At 43.6% G+C, this 15,219-nt stretch overlaps 1 protein-coding gene across 1 annotated transcript; it reads right to left on the bottom strand.

The window, feature by feature from the left end:
• Positions 1 to 268: 268 nt before the first annotated feature.
• LOC113927972 (DLA class II histocompatibility antigen, DR-1 beta chain-like) lies at positions 269 to 11,907 on the bottom strand. The gene is made up of 6 exons (XM_035728484.1): positions 11,724 to 11,907; positions 5,355 to 5,624; positions 2,247 to 2,528; positions 1,392 to 1,502; positions 898 to 921; positions 269 to 605 (listed from the first exon to the last, which is right to left on the bottom strand). The coding sequence occupies exons 1-6, from the start codon at positions 11,821 to 11,823 to the stop codon at positions 592 to 594; spliced, it is 801 nt and encodes a 266-aa protein (XP_035584377.1). The 5' UTR covers positions 11,824 to 11,907; the 3' UTR covers positions 269 to 591.
• Positions 11,908 to 15,219: the final 3,312 nt, after the last annotated feature.

Genomic DNA, 15,219 nt, shown 5'->3' with positions numbered 1-15,219 from the left:
AAGGGACTTGTGTGTTTGTCTTTGAGAACACAAAGAGGTAGGACACCACCATCATATGGGTCATTAAGGGCTTCCTCTTAGATCTAGAAAACATGCCTAATTACAGAACGCATAAAGCCCAAGAATAAACAGGGAATGAAGCAAGGATGCTTTCCATGATCCACTTCTGAACAAAATTCTGGACTATAAATAAAAACCATTATTTTATTGTGATGGAATCATCCCTTTTTATTTTATACTTCTTTTCCTTGAAACTCTCTGAAGCAGATGATTTTCACCCCATGTTTATTTGAGAAAAGCTTATAAGGACACGTGAGCAGCAGGTGAGTTCCCATGCAAGGGAGGCAGGAAGGGCTGCATAGAAGGGGACCTGGAGAGAATGCAGATGAGGTACTGCAGTCACACTGGGGCTTCCAGGTCAAAGACGGGGCAGAGGGAACCACAGGGAGGACAGGTGCTGCAGGGTCACTGAAGCCGGGCCAACCCCATCTGAGAAAGCACTGTATGTGTGGAGGAATGAGAGCTGGAAGCCTTTCACTCTGCAAAGAAGCTGGGAAGGAAGGTTCTTCCTGGAGTATCGCCATCTGCACATCAGCTCAGGAGTCCTGCAGAGACAGAGCAGAGTGTTGTTTCCAGACCCATCTCTCCAAGCAGCCTCTTCCCATCTCCCAGGGCCTGGAGTGAAAGCACTGAAGTAAGAAGAACATATTCTTAGGTCTCCCCGAGCCAAAGCTATTCTACAACACGGGCTTTCTACAAATGGAGAGAAGAAGCTTCAGTGTAAACTGCCTGATGAGAAGTTGGATCCAAAGTCTTTCCCATTATCTGTGTCTTTCACCTTTACCACCTGTTCCAGGATAACCAAATCTATATCTAAAGAGGATGAAACAAAATTACCTGTTGGCTGAAGTCCAGAGTGTCCTGGGAAAGAGAAGGGAAAATGTATACTTAGCAGATACGGAGGTAAATCTGTCCCCACACATGAGGTCCCAGCCCCAAACCGGCCTCCTTAGATTTCTCTAATAGCACAACCCACATCACATGATTCCAGAGTGGAGAAGAAAGTGACAGATGTGACCCATGAAGTTTCTGTCCATAAATCCAGGGTGATTTCATTAGCTTTACCGGCTCTTCCTTCAATTGGCCCAGGATCTCAACCCAAGATCTCCATGCTTGTTAACCTGTCTCTTATCTCTATAGGCCATAACCTCCTATGCTGTAACACAGTAACCATGGACTGCTGATTTCTGGATTCCTAGGAAATTTGAGGTCAAATTGGGAAAGAAAGGCTTCATACAGGGCCACTGGTGCACAGAGAGTTTATTTGGTCAAAGCTGTATTTCTCCCCCATGGGGTCTCTGGGGAGTCTCAGCTACCAACAGGTGCCTTACCCTTCTGATTCCTGAAGTAGATGACCAGCCCCACCACGAGGAAGAGCAGACCCAGAACAAAGCCTCCAATTCCACTCAGCATCTTGCTCTGCGCAGACTCAGACTGTGCCCCTGAGGGAAGAAGCAGTTTTAATGATTTTTACCCCAAATCCAACTTCTCTGATGGAGACTCTGGGATTGAGACTTTTGGAAATGAGGAAGGAAGGCTGCCCTAAAGAAGCAGAATAATTGGCAATTTCTGGAAAAGAAATTTAAAATCACGTTGAGTAGATATAAAGTTTAGGCACTGAACTTTTTAAATACCATAGTTCTGACAAATCCACTACTTCAACATCTATGGACGAGGAAGCTCGGACTCCATGAAGCTCAACTAGCTTGTGCAGTGTGACAGAGCTAATAGAAGGAAACCCAAGATTGGATTCTCCTTAAGTCAGGAAGGTCCCTACAATGTAGAGGATGTGCCTCTTCCGAGATCACAATAAACAACTCAGAGCAACAGTGCCCGAAGCACAAGCCCAGCCCAAGGCAGGAGACTGGTGCCCAGTGTGAAGATGGGACCGTGACCTGTGAGCTATGTAAAATGTCAAAACATGGACAACCGCCTTTCTGCCTGCCAGGCATAACTGCCTCTCCAAGGAAGGTAGGATCTGTAGAAATGATCACAGGATATCTAGAAACTACCAGAGGATTTCTATCACAACATATCACTCGGCTACCCCCAGTGACCTGTGCTGAAGAGAAGAGAACATGGAGCAAATGAAAACATGGTGTAAGGAGAGAGAACCCTGACATTCAGGAAAAGCAAAGTCCCCTCCTTGGTGGGTAAGGAACTTAGGAGGTCAGAAAACTTCTCACTCCATTCCACGGTGACAGGACTCATCAAGCTTGGGTGCTCCACTTGGCAGGTGTAGACCTCTCCACTCTGAGGAACTATCTCCAGCATCACTAGAGTCTGGAAGGTCCAGTCTCCATTCCGGATCAGGCCTGTGGACACGACCCCAGCCTCCTCTTCCTGGCCATTCCGAAACCACCTGACTTCAATGTGGCCTGGATAGAAACCGTTCACAGAGCAGACCAGGAGGTTGTGGTGCTGCAGGGGCTGGGTCTTCGTAGGATACACAGTCACTGTAGGCTCAACTACAAGAGAAGTGATAGAGGGACTCAGTGAGGAAGAGAGAGTCAGTCTTCTTGGTTGGCTGCCTCGCTACCTCCAGTCTCTGGTCTGAGTCTCAAGCACTCCCCCCAAAGCTGGGCATGGGGGCCAATAAGAGCCAGTATAATGAGTCATGAATTTAATTCTGACCATATGGATCTCAAATCCATTAGATTTGAGAGATATTGGAGAAATTTGTGCGGTTTATTTTTCATTGTGTGAAGCAGTTATTCTGAATTAAAGTGTTTACAAGTTTTGCAAAGCATATGGTGTCTTAATTAAAAGCATGATTTCTGGAGCAGGTTGACTGGGTTCAAATCCAGACTCTGCTACTTTACTGATTCATCCTGGGAGAATTTTCACATTCCTCTGTGCCCCAGCTTTCTAACCTATCAAGGGGAATAGTGATACTAACTTAGCTTTTAGAGTTATGTGAAGATTAATACACCAAAGTATGTAAAACAGTAACTGAAATTTAACCTTCAGTATGTTAGCTACTTATTATCCTTGTTTTGTTGGAGAGGAAATATGACTCAAAGCAGGGTGGATGAATTGGGGAACAGCTTGAGGTAGGTGGGGAAAGAGAATATGAAATCCTGGGATTGCTACACTCACACCTTAAAACAACACAGAAACGGTTCTACCCTGGAAAGCAGGAAAGACAGAAGTGATTCTCTAGTTCTGGGAGCTGAGTCCCAAGAACAGGAGGAGTCCCGAAAGAGAGAGAAATGAGCAAAGAAACTCATTTATTTTAAAAAGTTCTCATAATTGCATTCAGCTGATCAATACTTCTTCTTTGCACTACAAAAATATCTATTATTGGAATTGTTATCATTTTATAATTGTCTCCCTTTTACAACTAACACTTGAGTTCAGGGCAAGGTCTGAGACTCACTAACAGGTATCCTTAGTGCCTGAGACCATCTCTGACACTACAGCCTGAATAAATTCAATTTCTGTTTTTGTAAAAGGAGAAATATGGGAAAACCTTTTTACAATACCATAAAATGGTAGATTTAAGATTGATGAGAAACCACTGCTAACAATTTTTTGTATATTTCATTAATTCAAAATGTTTACATTCCTAGCAGGAAAAGTAATAAACAGAACCAAAATATAAACCACAAACTAGGGAAAATGCTAAATCAAATGTCAGCAAAGCATTAATAATCTCATGTATAAAGCATGCATAAAATCACTGAGAAAAACACCAAAACCCCAGAGATAATAGACAGTAGATAATTTTTACAATGATTAGCCAAATAATATGTGAAAAAAAATGTTCAAGAACCTTAGTAATCAAAGGAATAGAAATTAAAAATTAACAAGATAAATTTTCAACTGAGCATTTGGCAATATTGAAAAAAAAGGTCTAGCAATGGGTAATGTGAGGTGAATTATTACGACTATATAAAGAAATCATATGCAATTCTTTAAATACTTTCATCATTATAAAAACAACAGTATCAATATATTTTGTAACAAAAATATAATTAAAAAACCTAGTTTCAAAATCATTTCAAGTATATAAGAATATATACACTATGAAACAAAGCAAAGAGCTTCTGGATGGCACATTAGACTCTTGGTTTTGGCTTAAGTCATGGTCTAAGGGTCCTGAGATGGAGCCCTCCCCTTCCCTCCCACCCTTCAGGCTCCAGCTCAGCAGGGAGTCCCCTTCAGATTTTCTCTCTCCCTCTCCCTCTGCCCCTCCCCCTGCCTGTGGTCTCTCTCTCTCTCTCTCTCTCTCTCTCTCTTTTTCTCTTTCTCTCTCCATCTCTCTCTCTCTAAAATAAATAAATAAATCTTTAAAAAAAGAAAAAAAGCAAGAAGTTGAGACCTAAAAGCGGCCTCAGAAAGATCAGAGGGGTCTCAGAGGTCCTCTCAACCCATCAAAAATTAGTCAGACACTTTTTGTCAAAGAAATGGTCCCACACACAGACACAGACACACTTACTTCAGGGGTTTCAGGATTAAGAAGGGTGAGTGCCAAGAACGGAGGGTGACTGGCCTCACATTCTCCCCAATCTTTTATTCCTCCCCTCCCCTCCCCTAAACCTTCACCCCAACCAGGACACCCTCCACTTCCCTCCCCAGATCTCCAACCACCTGCCTAGTGTTCCCTCCACCTGGGGCTCCTGACGCCCCCTCACCTCTCCCTCAGGGGCCAGCAAGGCTGCCAGAGGCCCCTTCCTGTGTCCTGCCCCCACACCCACTCTCCCAAACCATCCCCCACATCCAGGCCCACAGCCCAGCTCACACCCGTTCTCGTCCCCCTCACTTCACAGTGCACCCCTCCCACTCTCCCCACAGCCACACACGGACACACCACGTTGTCCCCACAGCCACACACGGACACACCACACTGTCCCCACAGCCACACCACACTGTCCCCACAGTCACACAAGGACACACCACACTGTCCCCAGTCACACCACACTGTCCCCACAGTCACACACGGACACACAACACTGCCCCCACAGCCACACAAGGACACACCACACTGTCCCCAGTCACACCACACTGTCCCCACAGCCACACCACACTGTCCCCACAGTCACACACGGACACACCACGCTGTCCCCACAGTCACACACGGACACACCACGCTGTCCCCACAGCCACACCACACTGTCCCCACAGTCACACAGACAGACCACATGTCCCTGACGTCGCACTCTCACAGGGATCCTTGTAACTTGTACTTGCTCAAGACCCTGTACGCTCGCTCCCGCCCTAGTCTCTGTCTCACAGTCACGCACACGCGCACACACACGGCCTCCCCTCCCTCCCCCCCGGGCCGCGCTCACCTCGCCGCTGCACCGTGAAGCTCTCACCCACCCCGTAGTTGTGTCTGCACACCGTGTCCACCTCGGCCCGCTTCTGCTCCACGACGTCCTTCTGGCGGTTCCAGTACTCAGCGCTCGGCCGCCCCAGCTCCGTCACCGGCCGGTACTCCCCCACGTCGCTGTCGAAGCGCACGTACTCCTCCCCGTTATAGATGTATCTGACCAGGAACCGCACCCGCTCCGTCCCGTTGGAATAATGACACTCGGCCTTAAACAGGAGCAAGAAATGAGCTGTGGGGACAGAGAGGATCCGGTCACCCGCGGGCTCCTGGAAGACACTGACGGCGGCACCCTCGGTGGCTCCCCCCCCGCGCCCCCAAACCACCAGCGCCCACGGCTCGTCTTTCCTCTGCCCGCGGCGACCCCGTCTCAGGGGAGCCTTCCCGGGTCGCTGGGTTCCGGGCTCGGCGGCGAACCTTCCAGCCTGAGCAGCGCGGGCGTTCGCCCGTCAGCGCCTCCCCCTGACAGACACCAGCCTCCCTCCTCGCCTCCCACAGCCCTTCCCCCTCCCCCCACCCCCGACCTTAAACACGTCCCACCCGCTTCCCTCCCCCCTGAACACTTGGTTTGGGCTGAGCTGGCTCGGGCCCCTGCCGCCCCTGCGAATCCAGAGAAGGAAACAGCTTAAAATGGAGGGAAAGTGATGCACAAAACGCAACCAGGCAAGACTTTATACGGGGGGTGAGAAATGTCACAAGAGGAGTGTGCAGGTCTAGAACAGAGAATAATCGGATGATCTCAATCACCTTAGGGTCCCAGAGAGGTGGTCTCAAGGGTGACATGAGATGTGACATGAAAGATTAACTAGATGTAACTGGAGGGTGTGTGCGTGCGTGCGCGCGCGCGCGTGTGTGTGCGTGTGTGTGTGTGTGTGTGTGTGTGTGTGTGTGTGTGTGTGTTTGGGAGAAAGGGAGGCACAGTTTAGGTCAAGGTCATGTAACTGTGCAAAAGTTTGAAAGAATTTCCTCAAGAAACCAGAGAAAACAGTTCGCAGAAGCACAGACAGTGAGAGGAAGAAGGAAGTTTAGACTAGAGACGATCATCACAGGGAGACCACACCAAAAGCCTGTGGGTGGTGGTAGCATTTGACTTTTATACTAAATTCAAGGGGATACGACTGAAGAATTTTAAGGAGATGAAAACCATGATTGCAATATAGTTCCTCGATCCTTACCTACATTTCCAAATCCAGAAATCTCAGAAAACCAGATCTTTTTTAGAATTTTGATGCAGAACCCATTTGGCCAATCTAGTCTGAGGTAAAGGGTCAGACACGTCAGAGCTCTTATTGGTCAGTCACATGTGCTTCTGTAGTTCAATATATGAACATATCATAATATATATATATGCATATACATATAGACATATATACCTACATGTATGTATATATTGATATTTCTGTTTTATGTTTAATTGAACTCAGAAAAAAATTTGTTCAAGTATAATTAACGCAAAAATTTTAAAAATAGGGAAAAATACCACTGTGTTTAAAAGGGAGACAAATAAAAGGGAGCATTTGACATTATCAATAAAATAGAATATAGAATTAACACAAAAGTTTGATATATTTTACTGAAAAATACTTGTGGCAGTCACAATTTATGACCTATAAAGGCAAGTTGTTGAAAGTTAACAGAGATGGTGAGGATCCAGAAATCATGAAATATGGAAAAACATTGCATAAGGCAAAAAGTAAAAAATAAAGATCTTGGCTTACATTGATTGAATGGGCTCTACAAGAAATTGGTGAATGTATACAACTTTATAGTTTATTTTTTCTTTATTTAAACAAGCTAAAATAAACCACAAAGACCTGAATTGGAAGGTGAGTGTGTGTATAAAGTAGGAGTCTAGAGTTCTGAGAAGCAACTCAGTATAAATCAGTGTTTTCAACCTCAGCACTGTTAACATCTTGGGGTTTTGTTTGTTTGTTTGAAATTATACCCCATATATTTCCCAACTACTATGGTACAAAACTAAAGACCAACAATTAAACAAAGCTGGAAAATCTACAATGTAAATATTTAATATTTACATGTAAATATTAAACAATGCACTACTGCACAGTGGGCCAAATAAGAAATCAAACCCAAATCAAAACATGTCTCAAAACAAAAGAAAAAGAAAACACAAGTGAAATTTATTCTATAAATTCTTGTATTAGGGAAAAAAGTTCAACTCTCTCCACCAGCCATCCAAGATGCTGAAAGGAAAGGAGGCTAAGGGGTGGCCCTGGACCCTGGTGAAGAAGTAGGAGGCCAACAAGGTGGTCAATCCCCCGTTTGAGAAAAGGCCCAAGAATGTTGGCAACAGACAGGACATCCAACCAAAAAGGGACCTCACCCACTTTGTCAAATTCACTGGCTACATCCAGCTGCAGCAGCAAAGGGCTACTCTCTATAAACGTCCAAAAGTGCCTCTCATGATTAAGCAGTTCCCCTAAGCCTTGGATGGCCACACAGCTACTCAACTGCTTAAGCTGGCCCACAGATACAGACCAGAGGCAAAGCAAGAGAAGCAGCAGAGATTGTTGGCCCGGGCTAGAAAGAAAGCTGCCAGTAAAGGGGATGTCCCCCTAAGATGCCTCCTGTCATTCGAGCTGGGGTTAATACTGTCACCACCTTGGTGGAAAACAAGAAGTCTAGCTAGTAGTGATTGCAAATGATGTGGATCCCACTGAGCTGATGTCTTCCTGCCTGCTCTGTGTCGTAAGATGGGGGTTCCCGCATATTATCAAGGGAAAGGCCAGGCTGGGTTTTCTGGCCCACCGGAAAACCTGCACCACTGTCGCCTTCATACAAGTTAATTCTGAAGATAAATGAGCTCTTCTTAAGCTGTTGGAAGCTATCAGGACAAATGATAGATACGGTGAGATCCACTGTCCCTGGGGAGGCAATGTCCTGGGTCCAAAGTCTGTGGTTCCATTGCCAAGTTGGAAAAGGCAAAGACTAAAGAACTGGCCACCAAACTGGACTGAGCATGCACTATTGAATTTTCTGTATATAAAAGCAATAAGAAGTTCTCTTTCAGCCGGTGTCAAGGAAAACAAAAAGGAAAAAGGAAAAGAAAAGTTCAAACAAACACATTACACCACAGGGAACTAGAAAAAGAAACTTGGGAGAAATTTAGTAGAGGAAGGAAATAACAAAACAAAATCAGAAATAAATAAAATAGAGACCGGAAGAAATAATCACATAACATTGAAAGTAATGACCAGTTTTTCCAAAAAAAATAAAATTGGCAATGCTTTAACTACATTAACTAAGAGGGAAAAAGAAAGAGAGAGAGAGAAGGCTCAAAACCCAAAATGAGAAATGGAAGAGAAAACAATACAATTGATAACCACAGCTGTTGACATGTTGGACAAGATAATTGTTGTGGGAAGGCTGTTCTGTGTATTGTAGGATGTCTACCAACATCACTAGCCTCTACGCACTAGGTATCATATAAAACCCCAGTTTTGAAAACCAAAAAGTGGCTCCAGACACTGTTATATTCCCTGGGGGCGGGGAGCAGTGGCTAAACTGTCCCTGGGTAAGAACCACTGTTATACCATCGAAATATATGTGGTGAAGAAGCTGCTGTTAATTATGAAGCAGCTGAGTATTACATCGAAAAATTTGCCAATATCATATCTGGTAAAAACCTTATCCCAAGGAAATTTATTTTGCCTGAAAAAGCTCAGTACCAGATTCTTAAAAAACTTTCATAGTGCGTAATAAGAGAGTATCAAAAGCTACTAAGAATTCTAGCCAAAAGATAACTGTTTTTGTCTGGGTCAATGCTTCAGGCTCACCCAAAACAAGGTGAGCTGTGATTGGAAAAACTAAAATCCAGGATGTCTAAAAGCTCTATTTTACCTGTGCTTTATGGTCAAACAAGAAAATAAGGGTAACCAGTTATATATTTTCTAACTGACTCAATCACCACTTTGCATCAGTGACACGTTCCTGACAGCCAAGCTGGACTGTGAGAAGCCTGTAGTGTCATTTTCCCTGGATAATTGTTCCACATATTGCTCTCCTGAGCTTCTTGCAAAAACTAAAGCTTTTGACTTTGAATTTCCCCCAGTATGACGTCTGTGTTGAAATCTTATGACCCAGGAATTTTCGTCTCATCACGAGCAAGTATAAACAATTTTTAAATTCTATTCTTGTTGCAGTTTACAGAGAGAAGCCTACCAATCCACAGGTTTCTGAAAGAATCAGTTACTAGTGCCTGTTTTGAAGCTAAGAATTAATAAAACAACTTTAACAAAGGTTTGGCACAGACTTTGGGCTATGTTCATGTTTGCATAAACTAGCAGATGAAGATTTTGAAAACTAGCATGCCGTTAATGAAAGAAAATCATGTCAAACTTCCACACAAGTTAAAGTTCATGAGATAAAAATCTACGTGAAAGGACGCTGACATCCACCAAACACTGAGCACCGACAATGGGGCCATGGTGGGCATTCCCCCGAGTGATGGAAACATGGTAGTGGCGACCCTGAGAGCATTCCTCAGTTAGCTCCCCACACTCCTGCCTCTCTAGCCTTCCTTCTGTCCCTTAAACTCAGCAAACATCTTCCCACACTTTGGCCTTCATCCTGTTCTCTCTCCCTAGAACACTTGTCCCTCAGATCCTGCACATGGCTGGCTTCTTCTCTTCAGTCACGTCTCAACTAAATGTCACTTTCTCAGGGAGAGCTCCCTCGCTGCTCCAACTGAAGTCAGGTGAATCCAGTTCTATTTCACAACGCTGGTGTATTTTTTTCAGAGCACTTATTGCTTTCTGAATTTTTTTTCTTTTTTAGATGTTTATTGGGCTTTCTACTCTGCCAGTACATAACACCCGTGATAGTAGTGATTTTTTTTATCTTATTCAAATAGAATTCACTGAGCCTAGGACAGAGCCCCGTACAAAATAGCTGCTCAGAAATTATGTGTGGTTTAAATGAATAAACCCGGGGTTCTGGGAATCAGTCACTGTGAGGATCCTAGAAAGTAAGAAGGGATTTAAGCTTCAACACTTTTATTCTTATGATACATTATATCCCCTCCACTTCCTGTGAGAAATTCAAACTTCCTCTTTCTCCTACTGTTCTAAAAAATATCACAGGTAAAAGAAAAGGTGATTTTAAGGGAAAAAAAGGAAAATTTCATTAAGTTTCAGCTCATCTCGTAGATCTGTGATAGTGCTGAGGATCTTTGCAAACAATGGGGATTCTCAGTAATGATGATGACACATCTGGGAAAGAATACTGAGGAACTGGAAGTGGAGGCAACCAAACATGGCTAATTAAGGAAAACAGAAAACAAGATGAATGAATCTGTGTAATTCGGGATCAAGACCTCAGTAAGCCAATAAGTTCCCTTTTTGCATATTGGCTTTCAGTCTTATGAAATGTAAATCACCTTCACTATCTCTGTACCCTACTCAGGGTATATAGTTTGAACCATATGAAATTCCTGATATTTGACTATTTTTGACTTACAAAATCATAATTTCATATAATTTATCCTATACTAGTTGAACCCCTTCCTGTGGGTTCAGGCCAGACAATAGGAAGATGCAGGAGAAACTGACACTATAGAAACATTCAACATAGATTCATAATGAAAACTAACCTGTGCCAAGTTCTCAGAAGATATATTAAGCTCTTTAAGACACCAAAAAACACCCCACATGTTCTTATTGACAGTGTCATTTCAAGTACTAAGGATCACTGCTGTAGCTCCAGGGTGAGAAATAGAGATAAAATTAACCTCAACTTCTGTCAGAGAACCTCCAGTATAGGGATAAAGGCCTTATAAAATTTGGGGCTCAGGAGAAAGGAAAGGAAATAATGGGAGAGACCTCTTGATACATCCTCACGTATTAGGAAGAGGCACCAACATAACCGATCCAGTGAAGACATAACACAGGGTCTTCTAGGAGAGACCTTTCTAATTCCTTTTGATTCTCCATAAAATTTTCAGAGAAACTTTCCTATTTCCTAGCATAACTCACATAATAAAGAGAACCACTTAATGGGAATTAATTTGAAATCATTATTTCTAAGTCTTCTCAAGAACCTGAGGGAATGAGATGCAGGCCTGGAGAACTTTTATTGGAGGAGAGGTGAGAATAAATGGCCTATATATATGGAGGTCCCTTATGTAGCTCTTTTAGAGAGCAAGCATTCAGGCTCCTTTTGTTTTGGATAGAATTGGGGGTCTATATGACAAGGGTGGTCATTCAAGAAAATACCACAATTTTCTAAGGGACATGGCCTGGACACAGTGACAAAACTAATTTCTTTCTCCCCACCCCCTCAAGATAGCTTACCACCCACGGTGTACACTTACGTGGGGTGTCCCTAGCCCAAGCCAAGGGAGGGCTCAGCACCATCAGTATCAATGTCAAAGCTGTCATCCAGGAGCCTCCAAGGAAACACAGACACAGCATGCTGGAGAGCAGAGAAGATAGGGCACAGGGGAGCAGGCAAGTCTCACTCAGTGAGGACTGGAACCCTCCTTTGGTCACTTCCCAAATTATACCAACCAAGGAATTCATTTCTTTCTTCCTGGATTGGGTAATCTCAGTGTTGAGAACCAATCATCATCAGAGATAACTGCATCATCAGTCGCTGGTCAGAGATTCAGTATGAAGAGCCTCTTCTGAAACTTGGATTTCCTTCATTGAAAGGATTATTTTAATTTAATACTCTAAAGGTTTGATCCAGTTGTATTTGAAACATTTTATTGGACCCTTATTGTGAGCCAGCTCTGTACTGGGCAGTGTTGTGCACAAAAGTTTGAGCCTTTTAGAAGTATTCATGTCTCTCCCTTGAAGACAGAATTGTTTTGACATGTGTAATGTGTGTGTTTTTAGGACCTGAGGAGGTGGAGGGAAGATGATTGCAAATCAAGAAACCTTTGATGTGGACCTTAATGCACCATCACTTAGTGTTGTAGATTTGGGAAAATTGTTTAACCTTAACCTTGAAATGAAGGCACTGAAATCTTTCTGGTACATCCATATGAACTGTGGTATGATTCTCTGGACAGCTCAAGGAGCAGCATCCCATAGTAACTGATGATATGACAGAATTATAGCTGATGATTGGAGAGTATAGTCTGTACCTCCTTATGGGTAGGGAGGTCTCTAATAAACTAAAGGAAATTGGAATTTGGTCATTAACTTAACCCGAATGAAAAGGTTTTTCAAGTTTATTTCCTGATGCTCTCATAGAGTTTGGAGGTATCTCCAGAATATGCAGAGAGAAGGGGCTTAGAACATGATCTATGTGGAATGGAGAGTCTTGAGATTTCCTTTATATAGCACTTAACCTAACAAAGTGATAAGCCCAACTATCCAAATCGAAGTATGCAGGGAGCTGAGAGATTGATAAAGGACTCAAAGTCAGCTGCTGTCATAACAGCTCTGCTTTAGAATACTTAATATTTTATGTGGCAAATGTGTTCAATCCATACTCCTGGATCCCACACCGATTTCCTCATTTTACTGGGGATATGTCCCTTTATTATGCACCTTCTCTTGCTTTATCTTAAGAGAGATATGAGAGGCTGGTGCTAATGAATACAATACAGAATGTTTAGGAAATAGAACACAATGGAAATATTACAATTACATCCTTTGATGTAACCATATGGTTTTAAACACATATTCCTACTTTTAGATAACTATTATACATTATATTAATATAAATGTAATATCTCAGATTCAGAATGGACTTTTTAAAAAAGATTTTATTTATGTATTTATTTAAGAGAGAGAGAGCACAAGCAGAGGGTGAAAGGGCAGAGGGAGAGAGAGAAACAGACTCCCCACTGAGCAAGGAGCCCAAACCAGGGCTTGATCCCAGAACCCTAAGATCATGACTTGAGTCGAAGGCAGATGCTTAACCGACTGAGCCACCCAGGCACCCGCAGAATGGACTTTAAAGGACAACTATCTATCTAAAGTTCTGCATTAATTCACATTCCACCACAGTCTGATAAGCAGTGCTTCTTTATGGACCAGTGACAGAGAACTCACCATGTTGCAATAAAAATGACTAACATTTACTAAGCAAATTTTGAGCATTTCATTTTGCACCCAGAATTATACAAGGGCTTCTTATACATATTTATATTTAATTCTCACATCATCTCGGTAATTTGAGTGCCCCTTGCATTCCTGCAGATGGAAAGAATAAAATGATGAATGATGTTAAACAACTTTGGCAAGGACACAAAGCAAGTAAATGGTGCCTTCCAGATTGAGTCAAGTTATATATGAGTCTAAATGCCACAAGCCCAGCCATTACATCATATCACCTCACATTTAATTTCTGAAAAGAATAGTGTCCACAACGTTAAAACTATGCTAACACTTTAATTATGCATATCTATATGACTACTCCTTTTAATGAATGACAGAATTTTAGATAAATTGAGGCAATTACTATGTAGTAATTCTAGTTCCTTCAAAAGATTCCTCTCATCACCATCATTACTTTCCTCTGGAAATGACAAAATGCATTTATCTTATGTAATAGCTTCCAAAGCTGCCACACAAGTCTCCCTCCTATTAAAAATAACAGTGGCTCCAAATTCCTAAATCCAATCTATTGTTCTCAATCATTATTTCAGATTTCTCAGCATAATTTTTTGCAAATTTGAGGAAGTCAGACTAGAATAGAAATTTTATCTCACATACTTTGGAAAAATGTATTTCTGTTAATGTGGAAACTTCAAAATATCTTGTAGAAGTTGGGTAGAAGTCATTATTGTCCCTGGATGTCAGAAGAAACTATGTCCCTAGATCCCAGTGATAATTCAATACTAGTGGAAGTTGTACAATTGCAACTAGGATGATGCCATATTTAATTTTAGAAATGAAAATCATAATTTACTCAGAATTAACAAGCTATATCAGTGATAATCTGGGAGAGCTAAAGTTCACCTTAGATTATAGGATAAAAGGAATGGCAAAGAAAAGTAATTCTACATCAAGAATATATATTGAACAGGGAGCAAGATGGCGGAGGAGTAGGAGACCTAGATTTTGTCTGGTCTCAGGAATTCAGCTGAATAGGGATCAAACCATTCTGAACACCTACGAACTCAACAGGAGATCGAACAGGAGAGTAGCAACAACTCTCTGAACAGAGAAGCGACCACTTACTGGAAGGTAGGACGTGCGGAGAAGTGAATCCGAGGCGATATTCGGGAGGATAAACGGCGGGGGAGGGGCCTCCGCCGGCCGCTTCTGGCAAGTGCTAGAGCCGCGGAGCACAAAATCGGACCTTTTAAAAGTTGGCTCGGCGGAGGGACGTCGCTGCAGTGGCTAAGCGGGGGGTGGAATCCTCCCGGGACAGTGTGGTCTCAGGACCCTTGGGGTCACAGAGAGACCGGGGGTGCCTGAGTGCGGCAGAGCTCCCAGGTGTCGGGGCGGGGAAGCCGGCTGCAGATACGGAGCAGAGTCGCGGGCTCTCAGCTCGGGGTTGCCATAAACTGTGATCTGCGGCCCAGTCGGGGCACGGCTCCCCCAGCAAGGACCCAACAAGCAGCAGATCTGGGGAGACTCCCCTTCCTTCCCGGGGAGGAGCGGTGCGGGAACGCACTGCAGGGATCTGCTGGATTTGGAGACTCCGAGCGGGGTCGGGTGCCAGAGATAGCAACGCTCGATCACAGGCCGGGTGAGCATGGAGAGCGGCCGGAGACCGGGGACACGGGAGTGACTGCTTTTCTCTGGGGGCGCACTGAGGAGTGGGGCCCTGAGTTCTCGGCTCCTCCGGGCGGAGACTGGGAGGCCGCCATTTTCGCCCTGGTCCTCCAAAGCTGTGCCGAGAGCTTG

Source organism: Zalophus californianus, chromosome 7 (genome assembly GCF_009762305.2).
Source record: "Zalophus californianus isolate mZalCal1 chromosome 7, mZalCal1.pri.v2, whole genome shotgun sequence".
Lineage (NCBI taxonomy): Eukaryota > Metazoa > Chordata > Mammalia > Carnivora > Otariidae > Zalophus > Zalophus californianus.
Note: the sequence above shows the minus strand (reverse complement) of the source record. Positions and strands in the feature narration are given on the sequence as shown.

Coding starts and splice junctions, on each gene's coding strand:
- LOC113927972 (XM_035728484.1), bottom strand. CDS start 11,823: ATGCTGTGTCTGTGTTTCCTTGGAGGCTCCTGGATGACAGCTTTGACA. Junction 1,503..2,246: donor TCCTGTCACCGTGGAATGGA/GTGAGAAGTTTT, acceptor TTCTTCCCTCAG/GGGCACAGTCTGAGTCTGCG. Junction 922..1,391: donor CTACTTCAGGAATCAGAAGG/GTAAGGCACCTG, acceptor TCTCTTTCCCAG/GACACTCTGGACTTCAGCCA.